The following is a 27,171-nucleotide window of genomic DNA, read 5'->3' as shown; positions in this document are numbered from 1 at the left end:
AATCGTGTAATACCAGGTTTCTTTACCTAGATGACATTATTCTCTTCAAACATTAGTGTATCATGTTAGTTTATTTAGTTCACAGAGGGAAAATGAGGAGTTAACGAAAGTTGAATTTACTTTCAAAACAGCTTTGTGTGTGTGTGTGTGTGCGTACGCGCGTGTGTGTGTGTGTGTGTGTGTGTGTGTGTGTGTGTGTGTGTGTGTGTGTGTGTGTGTGTGTGTGTGTGTGTGTGTGTGTGTGTGTGTGTGTGTGTGTGTGTGTGTGCGTGACCATCACATTTACCTATTCATCCCAGACAGATCGACCCATGAAGGGGAGAGCGGGAGTGCACTGCACCAGGGCCCGTGGAGGGAGGACATCTATTGTGAAATGAGATGCAGCCCTTGATGTTTATTTAACTGTAGGTGGGAAGGTAGAGAGAAGAGCATTAGTTTCTATGTCAGTCTACGTCAGTACCTTTAGGGCGGTCTCCATCGGTGGCCCTGTATATATATGTCTGTACCTCTGTCTCTTAACTAAACCTACAACACAACACCAGCAGAGAGAAACACTGATCTAACACACTACTGTACACCTCTCAGCTGACAACTTTATTGTTACAAGGATGCAGGCAGAGGAATACAATCGTAGAGGTAAGCTTGGCTTCTTCTCTATATAGTGCTGAGTAAAGCTAAAACCATGTATTTAGATTGTAGGCCGGTATTGCAGGTAGTTATTGTAGGTAGTTATTGCAGGTAGTTATTGTAGGTAGTTATTGCAGGTAGGTATTGTAGGTAGTTATTGCAGGTAGGTATTGTAGGTAGTTATTGTAGGTAGGTATTGTAGGGAGTTATTGTAGGTAGTTATTGTAGGTAGGTATTGTAGGTAGTTATTGTAGGTAGTTATTGTAGGTAGTTATTGTAGGTAGTTATTGTAGGTAGTTATTGTAGGTAGTTATTGTAGGTAGTTATTGTAGGCCGGTATTGCAGGTAGTTATTGTAGGTAGTTATTGTAGGTAGTTATTGTAGGTAGTTATTGTAGGTAGTTATTGTAGGTAGTTATTGTAGGTAGTTATTGTAGGTAGTTATTGTAGGTAGGTATTGTAGGTAGTTATTGTAGGTAGTTATTGTAGGTAGTTATTGTAGGTAGTTATTGTAGGTAGGTATTGTAGGTAGTTATTGTAGGTAGTTATTGTAGGTAGTTATTGTATTGTAGTAGTTATTGTAGGTAGTTATTGTAGGTAGTTATTGTAGGTAGTATTGTAGGTAGTTATTGTAGGTAGTTATTGTAGGTAGTTATTGTAGGTAGTTATTGTAGGTAGGTATTGTAGGTAGTTATTGTAGGTAGTTATTGTAGGTAGTTATTGTAGGTAGTTATTGTAGGTAGTTATTGTAGGTAGTTATTGTAGGTAGTTATTGTAGGTAGTTATTGTAGGTAGTTATTGTAGGTAGTTATTGTAGGTAGTTATTGTAGGTAGTTATTGTAGGTAGTTATTGTAGGTAGTTATTGTAGGTAGTTATTGTAGGTAGTTATTGTAGGTAGTTATTGTAGGTAGTTATTGTAGGTAGTTATTGTAGGTAGTTATTGTAGGTAGTTAATGTAGGTAGTTAGTGTAGGTAGTTATTGTAGGTAGTTATTGTAGGTAGGTGTTGTATGTAGTTATTTTAGGTAGTTTTTGTAGGTTGGTATTTTAGGTAGTTATTTTAGGTAATTATTGTAGGTAGTTATTTTAGGTAATTATTGTAGGTAGATAGATGGTTGTTGTTGTAGAGAGAGAGAGAGAGAGAGAGAGAGAGAGAGAGAGAGAGAGAGAGAGAGAGAGAGAGAGAGAGAGAGAGAGAGAGAGAGAGAGAGAGAGGAGAGAGAGAGAGAGAGAGAGAGAGAGAGAGAGAGATAGATAGATAGATAGATAGATAGATAGATAGATAGATAGATAGATAGATAGATAGATAGATAGATAGATAGATAGATAGATAGATGGTATTGTAGGTAGATAGATAGATAGATGGTATTGTAGGTAGATAGATAGATAGATGGTATTGTAGGTAGATAGATAGATAGATGGTATTGTAGGTAGATAGATAGATAGATGGTATTGTAGGTAGATAGATAGATAGATGGTATTGTAGGTAGATAGATAGATAGATGGTATTGTAGGTAGATAGATAGATAGATGGTATTCTAGGTAGATAGATAGATAGATGGTATTGTAGGTAGATAGATGGTTGGTATTGTAGGCAGGTAGATGGTTGGTATTGTAGGTAGGTAGATGGTTGGTATTGTAGGCAGGTATTTTAGGTAGCTATTGTAGGTAGGTATTGTAGGTAGGTATTTTAGGTAGTTATTGTAGGTAGGTATTGCAGGCAGGTAGATGGTTGGTATTGTAGGTAGGTAGATGGTTGGTATTGTAGGTAGTTATTGTAGGTAGGTAGGTAGGTAGATGGTTGTTATTGTAGGTAGGTAGATGGTTGGTATTGTAGGTAGTTATTGTAGGTAGGTATTGCAGGCAGGTATTTTAGGTAGGTAGATGGTTGGTATTGTAGGTAGTTATTGTAGGTAGGTAGGTAGGTAGGTAGATGGTTTGTATTGTATGTAGGTAGATGGTAGGTTTTGTAGGTAGTTATTGTATGTAGGTAGGTAGGTAGATGGTTTGTATTGTAGGTAGGTGTGGTTGAACATTGTTTGTGATTGATATCCTATATAATATGCTATCTAATATTGTGTAATCTGACTGTTGTGTGTTGTCCGTTGTCCAGGTAAGGAGATGGTGGATTACATCACTAGGTACCTGACGACCATCAGAGAGAGGAAGGTGACCCCAGGCCCAGAGGTGAAGCCTGGCTATATGAGAGAGCTGCTGCCAGACAGCGCCCCCACTGACCCGGAGGACTGGGACTGTATCTTCAGGGACATAGAGAAGGTCATCATGCCTGGGGTACGTTATGTTCACACATTATATACTCAGCAAAAAAAGAAACGTCCCTTTTTCAGGACCCTGGCTTTCAAAGAGAATTCGTAAAAATCCAAATAACTTCACAGATCTTCATTGTAAAGGGTTTAAACACTTTCCCAGTTTCCCATGCTTGTTCAATGAACCATAAACAATTAATGAACATGCACCTCTGGAACGGTCGTTAACACTAACAGCTTACAGACCGTAGGCAATTATTAAGGTCACAGTTATGAAAACTTAGGACACTAAAGAGGCCTTTCTACTGACTCTGAAAAACACCAAAAGAAAGATGCCCAGGGTCCATGCTCATCTGCGTGAATGTGCCTTAGGCATGCTGCAAGGAGGCATGAGGACTGCAGATGTGGCCAGGGCAATAAATTGCAATGTCCGTACTGTGAGACGCCTAAGACAGCACTACAGGGAGACAAGACGGACAGCTGATCATCCTCGCAGTGCAGACCACGTGTCACAACACCTGCACAGGATCTGTACATCCGAACATCACACCTACGGGACAGGTACAGGATGGCAACAACTGCCCGAGTTACACCAGGAATGCACAATCCCTCCATCAGTGCTCAGACTGTCCGCAATAGGCTGAATAGTGGCTGTACTGAAGGCTTGTAGGCCTGTTGTAAGGCAGGTCCTCACCAGACATCACTGGCAAATCTGGTGCAGTCCATGAGGAGGAGATGCACTGCAGTACTTAATGCAGCTGGTGGCCCCACCACACCACACCACCTGTTACTTTGATTTTGACCTCCCCTTTGTTCAGGGACACATTATTCCATTTCTGTTAGTCACATGTCTGTGGAACTTGTTCAGTTTATGTCTCAGTTGTTGAATCTTGTTATGTTCATACAAATATTTACACACAAATAAACGCAGTTGACAGTGAGAGGATGTTTCTTTTGTTGCTGAGTTTAGATGTGTATAGTGTAATTTATGTGTATATAGATGTGTATAGTGTAACTGATGTGTATATAGTTGTGTACAGTATAGTATAACTGATGTGTATATAGATGTGTATAGTGTAATTGATGTATATATAGATGTGTATAGTGTAACTGATGTGTATATAGATGTGTATAGTGTAATTGATGTGTATATAGATGTGTATATAGATGTAATGGTTCCTCTCTAGGTTTCTTCCTAGGTTTTGGTCTTTCTAGGGAGTTTTTCCTAGCCACCGTGCTTCTACACCTGCATTGCTTGCTGTTTGGGGTTTTAGGCTGGGTTTCTGTACAGCACAGATATCAGCTGATGTAAGAAGGGCTTTATAAATACATTTGATTTGATTTTGATTTGATACGTGGTGTGTATTGATGTGTTTGACAGGTTATCATTGTAAATAAGAATTTTTTCTTAATTGATAGTTTATAACAAGGACCTCAATTGCCGAGTGACTATGAGACGTTACCAGGACCGTTGTGCATCAAACATTGATTGTTCACTGAGTGACTATGAGACGTTACCAGGACCGTGGTGGATCAAACATTGATTGTTCACTGTAACTTGTTGTAAGGATATTCTGTCCCCCAAAGTATCTTTCTGGCACTAATGATGGAGTGTGTTTGTGCCTGCGTGTGTGTGTGTGTGTGTGTGTGTGTGTGTGTGTGTGTGTGTGTGTGTGTGTGTGTGTGTGTGTGTTGGTCAGGTGGTCCACTGGCAGAGCCCCTACATGCATGCGTACTACCCAGCCCTGACCTCCTGGCCCTCTATGTTAGGAGACATGTTGGCTGATGCCATCAACAACATCGGATTCACCTGGGTAACTATCTTATCACATCCAACTTGATTTACTCTTTGTGTGGAACTACACAAAATTAACTCACTTAATTATCCAACTAAAGTTTTGGTTTAAAGACTCGAATATCATGTTTTAAAATATATATTTCCTGGCAGCACATTAACTGTGACATCAAGTTTGTGAGTTTTTTCTCCCACATGAGCCATGGGTTAACTAGAGGTTACTTTGGATACAATCATCTGCTACAGAACACTCCTGCAGGAAATCCTATAGTCGTGTGATATTATAATGTAATGACTATTTATGATAGAATGACATGATGTTGTTGTGTTGGGTCCAGGCCTCCAGCCCGGCGTGTACAGAGCTGGAGATGAACGTGATGGACTGGTTGTGTAAAGCCCTTGGTCTCCCCACCTTCTTCCTCCATCACCACCCAGACAGCACCGGGGGAGGAATACTGCAGGTAGGATAGATACACCTGGATACACCTGACCATACCTGACCCTACTCACCTTACAGTACCAACTAGACCGCACCAGGGGAGGAATAGGCAGGTAGACATGTACTCTCACAGCACCACCTAGTGGTGAATGGGAATAACATTCTCTACTCCTCTCAGAGAGCAGTAAATAAGAGCCCTCAGGTGTTTCAGTGCACATAAACATAGTGCTTTTCTCTCTCCCTCTTTGTCTCCCTCCCTCCCTCTCTCCCTCTTTGTCCCCTCCCTCCCTCCCTCCCTCCCTCCCTCCCTCCCTCCCTCCCTCCCTCCCTCCCTCCCTCCCTCCCTCCCTCCCTCCCTCCCTCCCTCCCTCCCTTCCTTCTTTCCTCCCCCTTCCTTCCTTCCTTCCCTCCCTCCTCTCTCTCCTCTCTCTCTCTCCCTCCCCCTTCCTTCCTCCCTCCCTCCTCTCTCTCCCCCCATCCCTCCCTCCTCTCTCTCCCCCCATCCCTCTCTCCTCTCAGAGCACAGTGAGTGAGAGTAGTCTGGTAGCTCTGCTGGCTGCCAGGAAGGCCAGGATACAGCAGCTGAAGAGGACAGATCCAGCAGACAGAGACCTGGATGACTCAGTGGTCAACTCCAGACTGGTGGCCTACGCATCAGACCAGGTCAAGATGGGATGGGTTAGGGACCCACACACACACATGCACATATGCAACGTTTGCAAACATGCACGCATGCACGAACGCACACGCACACACGCACACACACACACACACACAAATAGGGAGTTCTGCATAATGAGAGATTGACTGTCTGCCTGTCTGTCTGTCTGTCTGTCTGTCTGTCTGTCTGTCTGTCTGTCTGTCTGTCTGTCTGTCTGTCCGTCCGTCCGTCCGTCCGTCCGTCTGTCCGTCCATCTGCCTGTCTGTCTGTCCGTCTGTCCGTCCATCTCTCCGTCTGCTCTCTGCCTCTATCAGGCTCACTCCTCAGTGGAGAAGGCAGGTCTGATCTCCCTGGTGAAGATCAGGTTCCTCCCTCCAGACGACCACTTCTCCCTGAGAGGAGACACTCTGAAACAGGCCATCCAGGAGGACAGGAGGAGAGGACTGGTACCTGTCATGGTAGGTCATGGTAGGGTATATTAGGGGGTGGTAGGTCATGGTAGGGTATATTAGGGGGCGGTAGGTCATGGTAGCGTATATTAGGGGGCGGTAGATCATGGTAGGGTATATTAGCGGGTGGTAGGTCATGGTAGGGTATATTCGGGGGCGGTAGGTCATGGTATGGTATATTAGGGAGTGGTAGGTCATGGGAGGGTATATTAGGGGGTGGTAGGTCATGATAGGGTATATTAGGGGATGGTAGGTCATGGTAGGGTATATTAGGGAGTGGTAGGTCATGGTAGGGTATATTAGGGGGTGGTGGGTCATGGTAGGGTATATTAGGGGGTGGTAGGTCATGGTAGGGTATATTAGGGGGGGGGGGGTCATGGTAGGGTCTATTAAGGGGATGGTAGGTCATGGTAGGGTATATTAAGAGCTGGTAGGTCATGGTAGGGTATATTAAGGGGATGGTAGGTCATGGTAGGGTATATTAGGGGGTGGTGGGTCATGGTAGGGTATATTAAGGGGATGGTAGGTCATGGTAGGGTATATTAGGGGGTGGTGGGTCATGGTAGGGTATATTAAGGGGATGGTAGGTCATGGTAGGGTATATTAGGGGGTGGTGGGTCATGGTAGGATATATTAAAGGGATGGTAGGTCATAAACAGTTCGTAACCAAGGTCGTAACCAAGGTCGTAACCAAACCAATGATCATGTTTGTTTCAGCTGTGTGCCACTCTGGGGACCACGGGGGTGTGCGCCTTCGACGACCTGTCAGAGCTGGGACCAGTGTGTACGTCTGTATCTCCTACCTCTAATTATTATACGCACCTGTACGACATACAACATGTACCACACATAACATGTATGACATGTGACCTTTGTATGACTTTGGAGCATCTCAGCGTCCTGGGTCCGTATTCATAACGAGTCTCAGAGTAACAGCGCTGGTCATGACTGGACGGAGGGGGACGGGGGACGGGGGACGGGGGACGGGGGGGGGGGGGGCGGGGGGGGGGGGGGGCCTGATGCTAGATCAGCACTCTGAGACGTTGCTCTGCTCCTGTGAGCCATTCTTGCTCGCGCAAGCCAAGGTTCCCACAAGGCTACTTTATACTTACTCTGAGACGCTGTATGAATACAGATAAGGGTCGCAGGTTCAAGTTCCACTCGGACTCCCACCGCCCCCCAGATTCTCTGAAAAGCGTGTTTGTATTCCTCCCCCTGCCTGGCCTAGGTGCAGAGGAAGGTCTGTGGCTGCATGTGGATGCAGCGTACGCCGGCTCAGCGTTCCTCTGCCCTGAGCTGAGAGGACCTCTGGGGGGTATAGAGTACGCTGACTCCTTCGCGTTCAACCCCTCCAAATGGATGATGGTCCACTTCGACTGCACTGCCTTCTGGTGAGAGAGAAGGGAGGGGAGGGAGGGAGGGAGAGAGAGAGAGAACGAGAGAACGAGGGAGGGAGAGAGAGAGAGAGAGAGAGAGAGGGAGAGAGGGAAGGAGAGAGGAAGGGGATGGAGAGAGAGGGGGGAGGAAGGGGAGGGAGAGAGGGAGAGAGAGAGGGGAGGGAGAGAGGGGAGGAAGGGGAGGGAGGAAGGGGAGGGAGAGAGGGAGAGAGAAAGGGGAGAGAGAGAGGGAGAGAGAAAGGGGAGGGAGAGAGGAATGGGAGGGAGAGCGGGAAAGAGAGAGGAAGGGGAGAGAGGAAGAGAGAGGAAGAAAGGGGGGGAGAGAGGAATGGGAGGGAGAAAGGAAGAGAGAGAGGAAGGGGAGAGAGGAAGAGGGAGGAAGACCTGGTTGTCATCCTGTCCTGCAGTCTAATGACCAAAACGCCCTCTAGTGGCCTCATGGGTGGAATATTTCATAATAATTAAATTAACATTATTTCAGAAAGACAGCCGGATATCTGGTGATTCTATGTCAAATGGTTTTGTTATATTTCAGTCTTCTGTAATGTATATAAAGTGTAATATTGGGATACAAACTCAAAATGTAATGCATTTCAACTCTATATCTGACATGGTCCAGGTGTCTTCTGTCTTTAAACCCATAACCATGTGTGTGAAGTAGATCTGTTGAAGACTACCAAGAAACATTGTGTGACCCTGATTTAGCCCACTGCATTAAAATGTTTTAAAAAGAGAGAGGGGGGTAGAGAGGAGTTATGACGACCCTCAAGGGCTTTCCAGACACGAAGCGGTGGCGGAGTTGCCCATTCATCATTTATTGGAGCTAGGCGGGAGGCAGAATTTTATCCAGGTAGAGCGATCGTCGTTGCTCGTGCACGTGAAAGCCACTCAGCCCGAGAAAATAGGACTCTATTTTGGCGAACTCCGCTCAGCCCCATGGCATCCTGTCTGGAGAGCCCTTCAGGCTTCATGTACAGTGTTACTAAGCTGGGGATAGAGAGATTCAGTAACATGTTTTTGGTCGTTGGTCCTAACAGGGTGAAGGACAAGTGCAAGCTCCAACAAACCTTCAGTGTCGACCCGGTCTACCTCAGACACGAAAACTCAGACCAAGCCACCGACTTCATGGTACAAACGCCCTACATTTGACATTTGAGTCATTTAGCAGACGTGCTTATCCAGAGCGACTTGCAGTAGTGAGTGTATACTTTTTCCTACTATCTTCGTACTGGTCCCCCGTGGGAATCGAACCCACAACCCTGGCGCTGCAAGCTCAACCAACTGAGTCACGCTCTATACCTACCTACCAAATTGCAGACTTTCTTTTTAACATTTACTTCACGGTACACACTACCTACCGTTTGTATACTCCCGTGATAAACTCATCAACATTGTTGGTCCAACTTCTGCCTTTAAACACAGATCTAGGATCAGATGTACCCAAATCCTAACATTAACCACTGTCGGGAAAGCATGCAGATCTTGAAACTGATCTGGATCTTGAAACTGATCTGGAAACTGATCTGGATCTTAATCTTACTATAGATGTTCATGTTGATTTGAATGTTAACCTTGATCCTGATCCACTGTGTCTGTCAGCATTGGCAGATCCCCCTGAGTCGACGGTTCCGCTCTCTGAAGCTGTGGTTCGTGATGCGCTCCTTCGGTCTGAAGAACCTTCAGGGACACATCAGACACGTATGTAACCTGTCTGTCTCTGTCTGTCTGTCTGTCTGTCTGTCTGTCTGTCTGTCTGTCTGTCTGTCTGTCTGCCTGCCTGCCTGCCTGCCTGCCTGCCTGCCTGTCTGTCTGTCTGTCTGTCTGTCTGTCTGCCTGCCTGCCTGCCTGCCTGCCTGCCTGCCTGCCTGCCTGCCTGCCTGCCTGTCTGTCTGTCTGTCTGTCTGTCTGTCTGTCTGTCTGTCTGTCTGTCTGCCTGCCTGCCTGCCTGCCTGCCTGCCTGCCTGCCTGCCTGCCTGTCTGTCTGTCTGTCTGTCTGTCTGTCTGCCTGCCTGCCTGCCTGCCTGCCTGCCTGCCAGTCGGTTTCTTTCTCCCTCTGTAATTTGAGATGCTGCATTACAGTGACTGACCTCTACGTTTGTGTTTTCAGGGTGTAGAGATGGCTAAGCTACTGGAGTCCCTGGTTAGATGTGACCCTAACTTTGACATGCCTGCTGAGAGACACCTTGGCTTGGTGGTCTTCTGTCTCAAGGTATGTGGCCTATCCTTGTATTGTAAAGTTGTGTTGTGTTGTGTTGTAAAGTTGTGTTGTAAAGTTGTGTTGTATTGAAAAGTTGTGTTGTATTGTATTGTTTTGTAAAGTTGTGTTGTATTGTGTTGTAAAGTTGTGTTGTATTGTGTTGTAAAGTTGTGTTGTAAAGTTGTGTTGTGTTGTATTGTGTTGTTTTGTGTTGTATTGTAAAGTTGTGTTGTATTGTGTTGTAAAGTTGTGTTGTGTTGTAAAGTTGTGTTGTGTTGTAAAGTTGTTTTGTGTTGTATTGTAAAGTTGTGTTGTGTTGTATTGTAAAGCTGTGTTGTGTTGTATTGTATTGTAAAGTTGTGTTGTATTGTGTTGTAAAGTTGTGTTGTATTGTATTGTAAAGTTGTGTTGTGTTGTAAAGTTGTGTTGTATTGTATTGTAAAGTTGTGTTGTGTTGTATTGTAAAGTTGTGTTGTATTGTAAAGTTGTGTTGTATTGTGTTGTAAAGTTGTGTTGTATTGTAAAGTTGTGTTGTATTGTATTGTAAAGTTGTGTTGTATTGTATTGTAAAGTTGTGTTGTATTGTATTGTAAAGTTGTGTTGTGTTGTATTGTAAAGTTGTGTTGTATTGTAAAGTTGTGTTGTGTTGTATTGTAAAGTTGTGTTGTATTGTATTGTAAAGTTGTGTTGTATTGTGTTGTAAAGTTGTGTTGTGTTGTATTGTGTTGTAAAGTTGTGTTGTGTTGTATTGTAAAGTTGTGTTGTATTGTGTTGTAAAGTTGTATTGTATTGTAAAGTTGTGTTGTATTGTAAAGTTGTGTTGTATTGTATTGTGTTGTATTGTATTGTAAAGTTGTGTTGTATTGTAAAGTTGTGTTGTATTGTATTGTGTTGTGTTGTATTGTAAAGTTGTGTTGTATTGTAAAGTTGTATTGTATTGTAAAGTTGTGTTGTGTTGTAAAGTTGTGTTGTATCATATACTGTACATCTCCCATTGAGGAACATTTGAACAGGATTCACCATCTCACACAGAACACAGTATAGAAATAGGTCTCTACAATGTCCACATAGCTGGTTCTTACATGTCCTGGTCACCTGTGAACATACTGTATAGGTCAGAAGTCAGTCTGTTGCTCTGAGCTGGATAATGATTGACAGGGCTTGTTCATGGCAATGTACAGCTTAGAGGTCAACTGCTATCACAGCCAGGAGTTCAAAGGTCAGTCATTGTCTGTTTAAGCCTGTGCGGTAACAGGTATGTGTTTTATTATGCTGCTCAAGGTGAAGGGCAGATCACTGATAGAGATCATTCCTTCACGTGGATAACCTGGGTGTGCCCAACCCACCTCTAAGGCTGGGATTCAAACCGATCACAGTCTTTGGACAATGGTCCACTTAAAGGTTATTTCTGGTTGAGTCTACATATGCAGCATTTTAATGAGGTCTCTGCTAACGTGGGAACATTGCCATTAAAAGCAGCATTGTCTCCAACCTGAATGGATTGAATTCGGGACCTAAGTATTGAACCCAACTCTAGTTTGAATAAAACATTTAATTTGATCACGTTCACATTTTCTCAGAACACAAATAAATGGGCCTATTTTAGGATATAAATACAGAGCTTACTTACATATTATGTCAATTGAAATCTTGTCGCACTGCCTCTCCTTAACTTACGTCAATGAGAAAAGGGCCAAACACAGGTTTCTCTCAACTGTCAAATCTCTCTCTCTGTCTCCCCCCACTCTCTGTCTCCCCCCACTCTCTGTCTCCAACATCTCTCTCTCCCCCCTTCCCTCTCTCTCTCTCTCATCCTCCCTCCCTCTCTCTCTCTCTCTCAGGAAGGGAATGCCCTGACTCAGGAGTTGCTACGGCGACTGACGCGGTCCGGCACCATGTACCTTGTCCCCGCCGACATCGATAAGAAACGCATCATCCGCTTCACCGTGACGTCACAGCTGACCACCTCAGAGGACATCATCAGGGACTGGAATATCATTCGCAAAATGGCCGCCGACCTTCTGTCCGAGGAGGCCGAAAAACAGGCGGTCAGTAAAATGGAGGAGCAGCAGTCTCCAGTCAGAAAAACTGTTGAGAAGCTGTCAGAGACAAACAGTGATTCGGAGAGTCACACAACAGCAGCAGCAGAGGGAATGGCTGCCACTCTCATGACTAGGAAACCAAAGGAGATTGAAAAGGCCATCAGTGACACAGAGGATGAACCACTGAAAACACCCAAAATGCAAGAGACCGGCCCGACACAGACCAGCCCCAAGACAGGATCCAAAGCGCTAGAGGCCGGCCCGACACAGACCAGCCCCAAGACAGGACCCAGAGAGCTAGGGACCAGCCAGGCACAGACCAGCCAGGACCCAGAGACAGGAGCCAGAGACGGCCCTGAGGAGATCCCCTGTCCTACTGCCTTCAGAGTTCAGAGGGTCCAACCACAGCTCCGCTTGGACAGTGATAAGACTGGATTTAGACCGCAACCACCATTCTGGATGGATAAAGAAAAGTCTGGGTCTGAGAACAGGCCAAGGAGGACAGTACGCTCTCTGAGCTGCAGCAGTGAGCCCTTACCTGGTTCCATTGGGCCCCTGTTTGGCCATAACACTGACCCCCTTTCTAAGCCTCTCTCTAGCTCTATCACGGACTCCCAGCATGGACATAAAGACCCAGACCTCATCCACCCCCTAAATGACACCCAGCTCAGGCGTCTCTCCTCCAGCCCAAGCCCCTCAGGCCTCTTTCAGATCCCAGAGTGGCCTTCTCCAACCAATTCCAACCAGCTGGGAAAACGGGTCCTGAGGAAGCTCACCAAGTTCTACAGCTTGCCCAGTTTCTGCCACCTGTGGGTGCAGTGTGGGCGCTACCAGGTGTGCTGCCCTGTCAGGGGACTTCAGATCGCCCCAAAGCTCAGATCTCCCCAAATCCCTGGTCCTCCTCTGGGTGTAGGAGACTCAGCTGTTGGTCTTGTTCCTCTGTGACTACAGTAGATACCGCTAACTTTCCTGCTCTACTGTAGCCAAGGTTTGCGCCTGGGTCGTATTCATTAGGCACACCGTAGCAAAATGTTTTGTAATGGAAAATGAAAATGAATGTTTCTTATTGTACAAGTTGAGGTAGTCCCACCTTGGTCCAATCCGTTTTCTTCCATTTGGTGCCCGATGCATACGACCCTGTAGTCTCCCTACCAAATGTTTCCCACAAACACCTTTGTGAATTCAGGGTGCAGAGATGGCAGAGCTCTGAGGTCTTTTATTTATTAAGTTTTATCAGATATCATTTTTTAAGTGACACAGCCACACATCTCAGATAGATACACAATATGTCTTTAGTATTTATTACAAAATCAATCTATATTTATTTATTTACAAATGTTCCATAAAATGTTCAGTTTTCAATTTTCAATTTTTTTCCACTATAGTCATAAAATGTACATCAGATGAATAATTTGACAGTTAATTTTAAAATAAGAGATTAACAATTAGACAATCTGTTTAAAACAAATCAATCATAAGTGTATCTTTCCATCACAAATAGAGTGGTACATCTCCTGTGTCATGGGGATGTATCCCTTACTGTCCTCCAGGTAGTATAATCGATCCTGCATCACGGATGGGTTGAATCCCTCTTCGGCTAGCTTCACCTTCATCTGCTTAAACGTTCCAGTCACAGCCAGGGAATTCTGGGATTTTTAAAATAAAATAAATTACGTTAAAATGTCTGTTTTATGAATCTTAATAGTTTGAGAAAATCTTTAAAAAGGTACAATCTGGGATCAGGGAATCTCTTCAACGTATCCCAGATGGAAGCTTTAAGTGCTTTTCAGATAACAGGTATCATGACGATCATTGTAATTTGGACATTATTCCCACGGGATCACCTGTATGCGTATGAAGCGGGGTCTAGCGTAGCTGGGCAGGGAGGTCTTGACGTGCTCCAGCGTGGCTTTACTGTCAAACTCCATGTCATCTTTCAGTTTGACCGCTGCCATTCCAACCCTCCCCTCGTGTCCTGTGGGGTACGTCACAAAGCAGGATCACCAAGAGAGACAGCTGACTTTCATACATTTTCAGGGATTCCCATTGATTTTGAATTCTCCCCCTTTAATGTCCTGGTCATTCACAGCCAACATGAGAAGAACACACTGGGTTAATAACTACACAATGATGTGACTGTGTGTGTTGTAGCTGTGTAGATGTGTATTGTTATATGTAGCTATATATACTATGTCAACTGTGTGTAGTGTATATAAAACATTCTATGAATAAAACTGTTCTATAAAAAAGATATATGTTTAATGAGGTGACTGTAAGTCGCTCTGGATAAGAGAGTCTGTTAAATGAACCTAGCTACCTCTGGATAAGAGCGTCTGTTAAATGAACCTAGCTATCTCTGGATAAGAGAGTCTGTTAAATGAACCTAGCTACCTCTGGATAAGAGAGTCTGTTAAATTAACCTAGCTACCTCTGGATAAGAGAGTCTGTTAAATTAACCTAGCTACCTCTGGATAAGAGAGTCTGTTAAATGAACCTAGCTACCTCTGGATAAGAGAGTCTGTTAAAGTAACCTAGCTACCTCTGGATAAGAGAGTCTGTTAAATGAACCTAGCTACCTCTGGATAAGAGAGTCTGTTAAATGAACCTAGCTATCTCTGGATAAGAGAGTCTGTTAAATGAACCTAGCTACCTCTGGATAAGAGAGTCTGTTAAATGAACCTAGCTACCTCTGGATAAGAGAGTCTGTTAAATGAACCTAGCTACCTCTGGATAAGAGAGTCTGTTAAAGTAACCTAGCTACCTCTGGATAAGAGCGTCTGTTAAATGAACCTAGCTATCTCTGGATAAGAGAGTCTGTTAAAGTAACCTAGCTACCTCTGGATAAGAGAGTCTGTTAAATGAACCTAGCTACCTCTGGATAAGAGAGTCTGTTATTAAATTAACCTAGCTACCTCTGGATAAGAGAGTCTGTTATTAAATTAACCTAGTTACCTCTGGATAAGAGAGTCTGTTAAAGTAACCTAGCTACCTCTGGATAAGATAGTCTGTTAAATGAACCTAGCTATCTCTGGATAAGAGAGTCTGTTAAAGTAACCTAGCTACCTCTGGATAAGAGAGTCTGTTAAAGTAACCTAGCTACCTCTGGATAAGAGAGTCTGTTAAAGTAACCTAGCTACCTCTGGATAAGAGAGTCTGTTAAATGAACCTAGCTACCTCTGGATAAGAGAGTCTGTTATTAAATTAACCTAGCTACCTCTGGATAAGAGAGTCTGTTATTAAATTAACCTAGTTACCTCTGGATAAGAGAGTCTGTTAAAGTAACCTAGCTACCTCTGGATAAGATAGTCTGTTAAAGTAACCTAGCTACCTCTGGATAAGAGAGTCTGTTAAAGTAACCTAGCTACCTCTGGATAAGAGAGTCTGTTAAATGAACCTAGCTACCTCTGGATAAGAGAGTCTGTTAAAGTAACCTAGCTACCTCTGGATAAGAGAGTCTGTTAAATGAACCTAGCTACCTCTGGATAAGAGAGTCTGTTAAATGAACCTAGCTACCTCTGGATAAGAGCGTCTGTTAAATGAACCTAGCTACCTCTGGATAAGAGAGTCTGTTAAATGAACCTAGCTCCCTCTGGATAAGAGCGTCTGTTAAATGACTAAAATGTCAAATCACCTGGAACCTTGACACCGTAGACGTTGGCTTCTTCGATACATTCCACCATGATCAGGTGCTCAGTCACCTCCGTGGTGGCCACGTTCTCTCCTTTCCACCTGGATTATATCAATATAATTCAGACAGTAGCCTGGCCTAGAACCCAAAGAGCAAGCAGAAGCAGACTGCAAACACTTCCAAGAAGGAAGAAACCTAGAGAAACCCAGCTCATAACCCAACCTGCAGGTGATTCACAGGACAGTAACATTACATCTATTGTATTAAACCCAGCTCATAACCCAACCTGCAGGTGATTCACAGGACAGGACAATAACATTACATCTATAGTATTAAACCCAGCTCATAACTCAACCTGCAGGTGATTCACAGGACAGTAACATTACATCTATAGTATTAAACCCAGCTCATAACTCAACCTGCAGGTGATTCACAGGACAGGACAGTAACATTACATCTATAGTATTAAACCCAGCTCATAACCCAACCTGCAGGTGATTCACAGGACAGGACAATAACATTACATCTATAGTATTAAACCCAGCTCATAACCCAACCTGCAGGTGATTCACAGGACAGTAACATTACATCTATAGTATTAAACCCAGCTCATAACTCAACCTGCAGGTGATTCACAGGACAGTAACATTACATCTATAGTATTAAACCCAGCTCATAACTCACCCTGCAGGTGATTCACAGGACAATAACATTACATCTATAGTATTAAACCCAGCTCATAACTCAACCTGCAGGTGATTCACAGGACAGTAACATTACATCTATTGTATTAAACCCAGCTCATAACTCAACCTGCAGGTGATTCACAGGACAGTAACATTACATCTATAGTATTAAACCCAGCTCATAACTCAACCTGCAGGTGATTCACAGGACAGGACAGTAACATTACATCTATAGTATTAAACCCAGCTCATAACTCAACCTGCAGGTGATTCACAGGACAGGACAGTAACATTACATCTATAGTATTAAACCCAGCTCATAACCCAACCTGCAGGTGATTCACAGGACAGTAACATTACATCTATTGTATTAAACCCAGCTCATAACCCAACCTGCAGGTGATTCACAGGACAGTAACATTACATCTATAGTATTAAACCCAGCTCATAACTCAACCTGCAGGTGATTCACAGGACAGGACAATAACATTCCATCTATAGTATTAAACCCAGCTCATATCTCAACCTGCAGGTGATTCACAGGACAGGACAATAACACTACATCTATAGTATTAAACCCAGCTCATAACTCAACCTGCAGGTGATTCACAGGACATTAACATTACATCTATAGTATTAAACCCAGCTCATAACTCAACCTGCAGGTGATTCACAGGACAGGACAGTAACATTACATCTATAGTATTAAACCCAGCTCATAACTCAACCTGCAGGTGATTCACAGGACAGGACAATAACACTACATCTATCGTATTAAACCCAGCTCATAACCCAACCTGCAAGTGATTCACAGGACAGTAACATTACATCTATAGTATTAAACCCAGTTCATAACTCAACCTGCAGGTGATTCACAGGACAGGACAATAACATTACATCTATAGTATTAAACCCAGTTCATAACTCAACCTGCAGGTGATTCACAGGACAGGACAATAACATTACATCTATAGTATTAAACCCAGCTCATAACTCAACCTGCAGGTGATTCACAGGACAGTAACATTACATCTATAGTATTAAACCCAGCTCATAACCCAACCTGCAGGTGATTCACAGGACAGTAACATTACATCTATAGTATTAAACCCAGCTCATAACCCAACCTGCAGGTGATTCACAGGACAGTAACATTACATCTATAGTATTAAACCCAGTTCATAACTCAACCTGCAGGTGATTCACAGGACAGTAACATTACATCTATTGTATTAAACCCAGCTCATAACCCAACCTGCAGGTGATTCACAGGACAGGACAATAACATTACATCTATAGTATTAAACCCAGCTCATAACCCAACCTGCAGGTGATTCACAGGACAGGACAATAACATTACATCTATAGTATTAAACCCAGCTCATAACCCAACCTGCAGGACCCGGATAACATATCATATGTTTTTTTAACCTTTATTTAACTAGGCAAGTTAGTTAAGAACACATTTTTATTTTCAATGACAGCCAGTGGGTTAACTGCCTTGTTCTGGGGTAGAACAACAGACTTTTACCTTGTCAGCTCGGGGATTCGATCTTGCAACGTTTCAGTTACAAGTCCAACGCTCTAACCACTAGGCAACCTGCTGCCCCATAAATAACTTTAACCCAGCTCATTATTAAACCTTTAGTTGATAACTACTAAAGTTAAACAGCTGAAGCGTTTCTGACCTGAAGGTGTCTCCGATGCGGTCCATGAAGTAAACAAAGCCCTCGTGGTCGATCCTCAGCAGGTCTCCACTGTTGAAGTACAGATCTCCCTTAACAAACACATCTCTCAGCTTCTTCCTGTCTGTCTGCTGCTGGTTATTAGCATAGCCACTGAACGGAGCCTGTGCCGTAATCTTGGCAACCAGCAATCCAGTTTCTCCTGAGGACCAAAACAACAAGTAATGGTGTGTGTGTGAGAGAATGTGTGTGTGTGTGAATATGTTTATGTGTGTGTGTGTGTGTGTGTTTGTGTGTGTGTGAATATGTGTGTGTGTGTGTGTGTGTGTGTGTGTGTGTGTGTGTGTGTGTGTGTGTGTGTGTGTGTGTGTGTGTGTGTGTGTGTGTGTGTGTGTGTGTGTGTGTGTGTGTGTGTGTGTGTGTGTGTGTGTGTGTGTGTATGTTCTCACCTTTAGGGACTTTGATACAGAAACCTCTAGAGTCTTTTACAGGTTCCTCTCTCTCTGTGTCATACTGAATCAGAGCGTAGGAGAAGCTTGCCTGCGAACACACATACAACAGACAGACAGACAGACAGACAGACAGACAGACAGACAGACAGACAGACAGACAGACAGACAGACAGACAGACAGACAGACAGACAGACAGACAGACAGACAGACAGACAGACAGACAGACAGACAGACAACAAACAGACAGACAAAGAGACAGACAACAACACACATAACAAGAGAAAACAATGATACATCGTATCAATCAATCAATAAATCAAATGTATTTATAAAGCCCGTCTTACATCAGCTGATGTCACAAAGTGTTGGACAGAAACCCAGCCTAAAACCCCAAACAGCAAGCAATGCAAGTGTAGAAGCACAGTGGCTAGGAAAAACTCCCAAGAAAGGCCGGAACCTAGGAAGAAACCTGGAGGAACCAGGCTATAATGGGTGGCCAGTCCTCTTCTGGCTGTGCCGGGTGGAGATTATAACAGAACATGACCAAGATGTTCAAATGTTCATAGATGACCAGCAGGGTAAAATAATAACAATGTATGTGCATATACAGTGTAATATATCTATGTAGTGTAATGTATCTATGTAGTGTAATGTATCTATGTAGTGTAATGTATCTATGTAGTGTAATGCATATATGTGGTGTAAAGCATATATGTAGTGTAAGGCATGTACATAGTATAATGATTGTACAGTGCCTTTCAAAAGTATTCACCCCTTGGCGTTTTTCCTATTTTGTTGCATTACAACCTGTAATTTAAATAGATTTTTATTTGGATTTCATGTAATGGACATACACAAAATAGTCCAAATTGGTGAAGTGAAATTTAAAAAAAAAAAGTTTGCACTTTTCGCACCAAAGTACATTCATCTCTAGGAGACAGACCACGTCTCCTTCCTGAGTGGTATGACGGATGCGTTATCCCATGGTGTTTACTTGCATCTGTTTGTACAGATGAACATGGTACCTTCAGGCATTTGGAAATTTCTCCCAATGATGAACCAGACTTGTGGTGGTCTATCATTTTTTTCTAAGGTTTTGGCTGATTTCTTTTGATTTTCCCTGTTGATGTCAAGCAAAGAGGCACTGCATTTGAAGGTAGGCCTTGAAATACATCCACAGGTACACCTCCAATTGACTCAAATGATGTCAATTAGCCTATCAGAAGCTTCTAAAGCCATGACATAATTTTCGGGAATTTCCAAGCTGTTTAAAGGCACAGTCAACTTAGTGTATGTAAACTTCTGATCCACTGGAATTGTGATACAGTGAATTATAAGAGAAATGATCTGTATGTAATGATCTGTATGTAGTGTAATGTATCTATGTAGTGTAATGTATGTATGTAGTGTATCTGTGTAATGCATCTATGTAGTGTAATGTATCTATGTAGTGTATCTGTGTAATGCATCTATGTAGTGTAATGTATCTATGTAGTGTATCTGTGCAATGCATCTATGTAGTGTAATGTATCTATGTAGTGTATCTGTGTAATGCATCTATGTAGTGTAATGTATCTATGTAGTGTATCTGTGTAATGCATCTATGTAGTGTAATGTATCTATGTAGTGTAATGTATCTATGTAGTGTAATGTATCTATGTAGTGTAATGTATCTATGTAGTGTAATGTATGTATGTAGTGTAATGTATCTATGTAGTGTAATATATCTATGTAGTGTATCTGTGTAATGTATCTATGTAGTGTAATGTATCTATGTAGTGTAATGCATCTATGTAGTGTAATGTATCTATGTAGTGTAATGTATCTATGTAGTGTAATGTATGTGGTGTAATGTATCTATGTAGTGTAATGTTTGTATGTATGTAGTGTAATATACCTATGTAGTGTAATGTATGTATCTATGTAGTGTAATATATCTATGTAGTGTAATGTATGTATGTAGTGTAATGTATGTATGTAGTGTAATGTATCTATGTAGTGTAATATATCTATGTAGTGTAATGTATCTATGTAGTGTAATGTATGTATGTAGTGTAATGTATCTATGTAGTGTAATATATGTATCTATGTAGTGTAATATATCTATGTAGTGTAATGTATCTATGTAGTGTAATGTATGTATATATGTAGTGTAATATATCTATGTAGTGTAATGTATGTATCTATGTAGTGTAATGTATGTATGTAGTGTAATGTATCTATGTAGTGTAATATATCTATGTAGTGTAATGTATCTATGTAGTGTAATGTATGTATGTAGTGTAATGTATCTATGTAGTGTAATATATGTATCTATGTAGTGTAATATATCTATGTAGTGTAATGTATCTATGTAGTGTAATGTATGTATATATGTAGTGTAATATATCTATGTAGTGTAATGTATGTATGTATGTAGTGTAATGTATGTATGTAGTGTAATGTATGTATGTAGTGTAATGTATCTATGTAGTGTAATATATGTATCTATGTAGTGTAATGTATGTATGTAGTCTAATGTATCTATGTAGTGTAATATATGTATCTATGTAGTGTAATGCATCTATGTAGTGTAATGTATCTATGTAGTGTAATGTATATATGTATGTAGTGTAATATATGTATCTATGTAGTGTAATATATCTATGTAGTGTAATGTATGTATGTAGTGTAATGTATGTATGTAGTGTAATGTATCTATGTAGTGTAATGTATCTATGTAGTGTACTGTATCTATGTAGTGTAATGTATGTATGTAGTGTAATGTATCTATGTAGTGTAATGTATCTATGTAGTGTAATATATCTATGTAGTGTAATGTATCTATGTAGTGTAATGCATCTATGTAGTGTAATGTATCTATGTAGTGTAATGCATCTATGTAGTATAATGCATCTATGTAGTGTACTGTATCTATGTAGTGTAATGTATCTATGTAGTGTAATGCATCTATGTAGTATAATGCATCTATGTAGTGTAATGTATCTATGTAGTATAATGCATCTATGTAGTGTAATGTATCTATGTAGTGTATCTATGTAGTGTAATGTATGTAGTGTAATGCATCTATGTAGTGTAATGTATCTATGTAGCGTAATGTATCTATGTAGTGTAATGTATCTATGTAGTGTAATGTATATACTGTATGTAGTGTAATGTATGTATGTAGCGTAATGTATCTATGTAGTGTAATGTATCTACTGTATGTAGTATAATGTATCTATGCAGTGTAATGTATCTATGTAGTGTAATTTGACCAGAGCCCTATGGACCCTGGTTGAAAGTAGTGCACTATAAAGGGAATAGGCTGGTATTTGGAACGGCCATTATTGTCCCAGACAGTAGTCTCACTTTATGAAGGAAATGCTCTTTGCCGATCGCTCCCACTTTCCCGATGTAGTTGATGAAGCCGACGTTTCCCTCGGTGGCTCCGTAACATTCACAGACACGGACGTCACCAAAACGCTGCAGGAACTCTGACCAGGTGTCTGCTCTAAGCCCATTACCCAGGGCCAGACGTACCTTGTGATGCCTGTCATTATCTTTCTGAGGAGAGAAGAGGAGAGAAGAGAAGAGGAGAGGTGAAGAGACAAGGGGAGGGGAGAGGGGATGAGAGAAGAGGTGGGGAGAGGTGAGGAGAGAAGAGGTGGGAAGAGGTGATGAGAGAAGAGGTGAGGAGCGGAGAGGAGAGAAGAGAGGAGAGGTGAAGAGACAAGGGGAGGGGAGAGGGGAGGAGAGAAGAGGTGGGGAGAGGTGAGGAGAGAAGAGTTGGGAAGAGGTGATGAGAGAAGAGGTGGGGAGAGGTGAGGAGAGAAGAGGTGAGGAGCGGAGAGGAGAGAAGAGAGGAGAGGTGAGGAGAGAGAAGGAGTGGAGAGGAGAGAGGATGTACAGGTATTTGGTTTACATTGATTAATGATTCAATACTATCAGCCCATTTGTTTTTGGTCTTTAATGGTCTGAATGATGAAAGTAACAGGAGGTGTGTGTTCCAGTACCTTGGGTGAGTTACAGAGGTACCTCATGATCTCTCCTATGTACTGGATCACTGTCACCTTGTGTTTCCTGCAGTCATCCCAGAAGTTAGAGGCAGAGAATTTACGCCTCAGGACAACGGTGTTGCCTGAGAGGAGAAGATAAAGCACCAACATCAACAGAGCTCACAACCTCATGGACAAACAAACTAACTCACTAACTGACTGACTAAATAATTACCTAACTAACTAACTAACTCACTGACTGACTAAATTATTACCTAACTAACTAACTGACTGGCGAAATGATTACCTAACAAACTAACTCACTGACTGACTAAATGATTACCTAACTAACTCCCTGAATGACTAAATGATTAACTAACAAACTCACTCATTGACTAAATGATTACCTAACAAACTTACTGACTGATGAAATGATTACCTAACTAACTAACTAACTCACTCACTGACTGACTAAATGATTACCTAACTAACTAACGCACTGACTGACTAAATGATTACCTAACTAACTAACGCACTGACTGACTAAATGATTACCTAACAAACTAACTCACTAACTGACTGACAAAATGATTACCTAACAAACTAACTGACTGACTCACTAAATGATTACCTAACAAACTTACTCACTGACTGACTAAATTATTACCTAACTAACTCACTGACTGACTAAATGATTACCTAACTAACTAACTAACTCACTGACTGACTAAATGATTACCTAACTAACTAACTGACTGATGAAATGATTACCTAACTAACTAACTAACTCACTGACTGACTAAATGATTACCTAACTAACTCAATGTCTGACTAAATAGTTACCTAACTAACTAACTAACTAACTAACTAACTAACTAACTAACTAACTAACTAACTAACTAAAGCACAGTCCCCTCTGAATGGTTCTGGTTAGGGCCAGGAGTTGTTCCTGACCATGTGACTGGACCAGGAAGGAATAACTCTGGGCCCTAGTTAAAGGCTACAGCACCACTAAGGCCTAGGAATTTTTCTTCGTTGATTTGAGAGTCTAAGGTCATTATTGACATAAACAGCTGTGAACTATGGGGCAGCGTCTCAAATGCAACCCTATTCCCTATATAGTGCACTACTTTTGACCAGAGCCACATGGAGCCTGGTCAAAAACAAAAGTAGTGCACTATAAAGGGAATAGGATGCCATTTTGAATGCACTCAGGAACTTTGGTTTGAAATACTAGAAGTCACCTCAGAGCCAAGTCACCTCTACTCCAATGCCCAGAGTAAAGAGACACTCCATTAAACAACCCTTAGTAAACCCTGGTCAACATCATAACAATGTTATTACACATGACGGCCCTCAAATAACATGGAACGTGTATTCAGAGACATTTGCATTTTTTATCTTCATCATCAGTGCCAAGTCAGGCGGCTAGAGTGATTTTATTTAGAGAATTTCAATTATTATGTTTTTCTCTCTCCTTTTGAATTCCATTTGAATGTAGTTATTGTAATTGCTAGAGATGGCATGGAACCAGTTCTGAAACAGTTCTGAACCAGTTCTGAACCAGATCTAAATAAAGTTCTGAACCAGTTCTGAATCAGTTCTGAACCAGATCTAGAGAAGTTCTGAACCAGTTCTGAACCAGATATAAAGAAGTTTTGAACCAGTTCTGAATCAGTTCTGAACCAGATCTAGAGAAGTTCTGAACCAGATCTAAAGAAGTTCTGAACCAGTTCTGAACCAGATCTAGAGAAGTTCTGAACCAGTTCTGAACCTGATCTAAAGAAGTTCTGAACCAGATCTAGAGAAGTTCTGAACCAGTTCTGAACCAGATCTAAAGAAGTTCTGAACCAGTTCTTAAGAAGTTCTGAACCAGTTCTAAACCAGTTCTGAACCAGTTCAGCTCTTCACACCTCTTCATATCTTTCTCCTATATACTGCACTGCTATGAGGTGCATGTTATCCATGCAGGAATTGAACCCACGACCTGGCCGCTGCCAGAACAACACTCTCACCAACTGTGCCGTACAGTACAGTAGAGTACCTCTCTCTATGGCTCCAGTCAAACCCATCATGAAGCCGGCGGTGTGGTAGAGAGGCAGGTAGATGTAGATGACATCATCAGAGGCCACACCTGAGATGGCCTGCATAGAGGAGGCCATGTACAGCCTCTCATGTGTGATCACCGCAGCCTTCGGCAGACCTGAGGACGAGACACCAGGAAGGGCAGAAAACAGAGAATCAAGGCTGATGAAAATCTCAAATGGTACCTTATATCTTGGACCAATCAGAGTTGTGCTATCTAAGAATATTTACCTGTCTAGCATAAACATCAGTAGTATTCTGTTTAATTCACACTACAGGGCTGACCAGAGTCATACTGTACTGGTCTGGACATTTTATTTTTCACATTGTTCTTTCTAGCACACTTCCTGCAACTATGCTGGATGCATAACCAGGCCAGTTATGCATAACCAGGCCAGCTTACCTGTAGTTCCTGACGTATAGATGTAGAGGGCAGGGCTCTTTAAGGTGACCTTTGACCTGAGCTGTGGGTCCAGAGGTTGATCTGAGGCCTGTTGTATCCTGCTGCTGCTCAGAGTATTCACGCCCTCCGTCACACACTTCTCCTCCTCCTCACCCAGCACAAACACACTTATACTCCTCTCCCTCAGGGTGGGGAGCACCTCCTCTACCGCTCCACGCAACTCTGGGGGAGGAGAGAGGGAGGGTCACAGACAGAGCAAGCATGAGACAGAATCCTATTAATTCTGGCCTGTGCACTACTAGCACTGCCTCCCACTAGCTGCATAGAGGGAAAGGAGGATACCCTCTGAATCAGAGAGGTGTGGGGGCTGACATAATCAACATCCACGTTTTCAGTGCCTGGGGAACAGTGGGTTAACTGCCTTGTTCAGGAGCAGAACGACAGATTTTTACCTTGTAAGCTCGGGAATTTGATCCAGTAACCTTTCGGTTACTGGCCCAACGCTCTAACCACTAGGCTACCTTTCGGTTACTGGCCCAACGCTCTAACCACTAGGCTACCTTTCGGTTACTGGCCCAACGCTCTAACCACTAGGCTACCTTTCGGTTACTGGCCCAACGCTCTAACCACTAGGCTACCTTTCGGTTACTGGCCCAACGCTCTAACCACTAGGCTACCTTTCGGTTACTGGCCCAACGCTCTAACCACTAGGCTACCTTTCGGTTACTGGCCCAACGCTCTAACCACTAGGCTACCTGCCGATCTAGACACCATAGGTCTCTACACTAGTTATTATAGATATATTAATTATTATTCAAAATAGATGTATTAACAATAATATTGTAAACAGCAACACCAAGGTAATTGGGCTGGGCTTACCTGAAGCAGCCAGGAGCACGTTGGTTCCGCAGCAGGTGAAACAGTGCAATAAGGACTTGGACCTGATGTTGTAGTTGAGCAGAGCGACTGTACATCCAAGTTTAGCCAGGGCCAGCCAGATAAACACATACATGGGCTCGTTACCCATCAAGAGGGCGACAGTGTCCCCTTCCTTCACGCTGGCGTGCTGTGAGAGCGCCCGGGCCAACTTGTTGCTCTGCTTGTCAACATCCCGGTATGTATACGAACTCTTCTCGAATACAATAAACTGTTTGTTGGGGTGTTTTTTGACCTTATCGAGAAAACAGTCCAGCATGCTGTAGAACGGTTTGCTCCTCTTGATTCTGTTAATTCGTAACCCGAGTAAGATGCAAGTCACTGTGTAGCGCAGGTCCTGCGTAAAGTAAGGATTTCTGAGATAAAGGACAAGTGGCAGTATAGCCAATCCTGCCAATATGGTATATAATAATACGTACATATTGAAAGTTAAGGTCTACTTCTTTGTGATTGTCAATAAAAGGTGTCTCCTTCTTGGCCGTGCTGTTTAAGAAAGTAACGGGTTATTGCAACACCTCCAGTCCACAACTCTCCACCACCTTTGGACGCATGTAGGCGTGAAATCCCCAACAGCCAATGGCTTTGCGAGGAATATAAAGTAAGGAAGTAGTAGGCAATTCTATTCTTCTAATTATGACCATGGCAGTGACATATTACAGACAGACACCTCTAGGGCATTGACCTCCATGGAAGGACTGGGCATCTGGCATTTATTTGCCGATTGGGCCAGTCTAACTTTTTTCCTCCGGGTGCACAATGAAAATGATCTGGATAATAATGGGGGGGTGGCCCAAAATAAAAAATGGGCCCTATGTTAGAAATGCCGGAGCTGATTTCTGGTCCCAGTTTACCCCTGCTGACCTCTATCCATAGATCTATATAATTTCTCCTTGTTTGAGAGTAGACATTTTATTATGTTATGGCCCGTGGGGCTGTAACAGCATAGGCAGGCTACATGCCTGTCCTGTTGGGAGAGTCAGAAGGCTCAAACATACGTTTTTATATTACATTGTAATAAATCTCAGCAACATCGTTCAATCACTGTCTCTGTGTTTATGGCTGTGGGTTTTCCATTAGACCATGGCTTCATAAATACATCAACCAACATATCAGTTTTCATTCTTTTATTTCCTATTTCTGTAAAAGGGTTTCATTGTTGACTCATGTCTTCTACCGTACACCAGGGGGATTCAAATCCAACAGGGACGGACTACTGCTGGTTTTCTGTTACACCTGATCATTAATTGCACCCACCTGGTGATCCAGGTCTAAATTAATCACGGATATGAAAAATATAATTTTTTTTAAAGTAGTGAAACTGTCTTCGATGCCCAGATATGAATTTGAGGGTGGTACACATCCAATATCACTGCTCTGACCCCTGGTCAAGGTGTAGGTTCTACCTAGTCTATATAGATGTAATATCTGCTCTCTGACCCCTGGTC

General features: G+C 42.6%; 2 protein-coding genes and 1 long non-coding RNA gene across 3 annotated transcripts; 2 read left to right on the top strand and 1 right to left on the bottom strand.

The window, feature by feature from the left end:
* Positions 1 to 608: 608 nt before the first annotated feature.
* Positions 609 to 12,818, top strand: LOC120036179 (histidine decarboxylase-like). The gene is made up of 12 exons (XM_038982654.1): positions 609 to 636; positions 2,740 to 2,918; positions 4,594 to 4,707; positions 5,027 to 5,149; positions 5,647 to 5,790; positions 6,103 to 6,246; positions 6,955 to 7,021; positions 7,466 to 7,628; positions 8,672 to 8,762; positions 9,234 to 9,332; positions 9,742 to 9,843; positions 11,673 to 12,818. The coding sequence occupies exons 1-12, from the start codon at positions 609 to 611 to the stop codon at positions 12,816 to 12,818; spliced, it is 2,400 nt and encodes a 799-aa protein (XP_038838582.1).
* A 329-nt stretch (positions 12,819 to 13,147) lies between these two features.
* Positions 13,148 to 26,260, bottom strand: LOC120036181 (very long-chain acyl-CoA synthetase-like). The gene is made up of 10 exons (XM_038982656.1): positions 25,670 to 26,260; positions 24,791 to 25,012; positions 24,347 to 24,505; positions 22,321 to 22,445; positions 21,677 to 21,871; positions 18,322 to 18,412; positions 17,876 to 18,074; positions 15,505 to 15,602; positions 13,718 to 13,848; positions 13,148 to 13,519 (listed from the first exon to the last, which is right to left on the bottom strand). Exons 1-10 carry the CDS (start codon positions 26,145 to 26,147, stop codon positions 13,346 to 13,348), a joined length of 1,872 nt encoding a protein of 623 aa, XP_038838584.1. The 5' UTR covers positions 26,148 to 26,260; the 3' UTR covers positions 13,148 to 13,345.
* Positions 24,795 to 26,764, top strand: LOC120036182. The gene is made up of 2 exons (XR_005474440.1): positions 24,795 to 25,245; positions 25,641 to 26,764. It is a non-coding gene; the product is annotated as an uncharacterized LOC120036182 (long non-coding RNA).
* The last annotated feature ends 407 nt before the right edge of the window (positions 26,765 to 27,171 follow it).

This window comes from Salvelinus namaycush, unplaced genomic scaffold, assembly GCF_016432855.1.
Source record: "Salvelinus namaycush isolate Seneca unplaced genomic scaffold, SaNama_1.0 Scaffold123, whole genome shotgun sequence".
NCBI classification, from domain to species: domain Eukaryota; kingdom Metazoa; phylum Chordata; class Actinopteri; order Salmoniformes; family Salmonidae; genus Salvelinus; species Salvelinus namaycush.
Note: the sequence above shows the minus strand (reverse complement) of the source record. Positions and strands in the feature narration are given on the sequence as shown.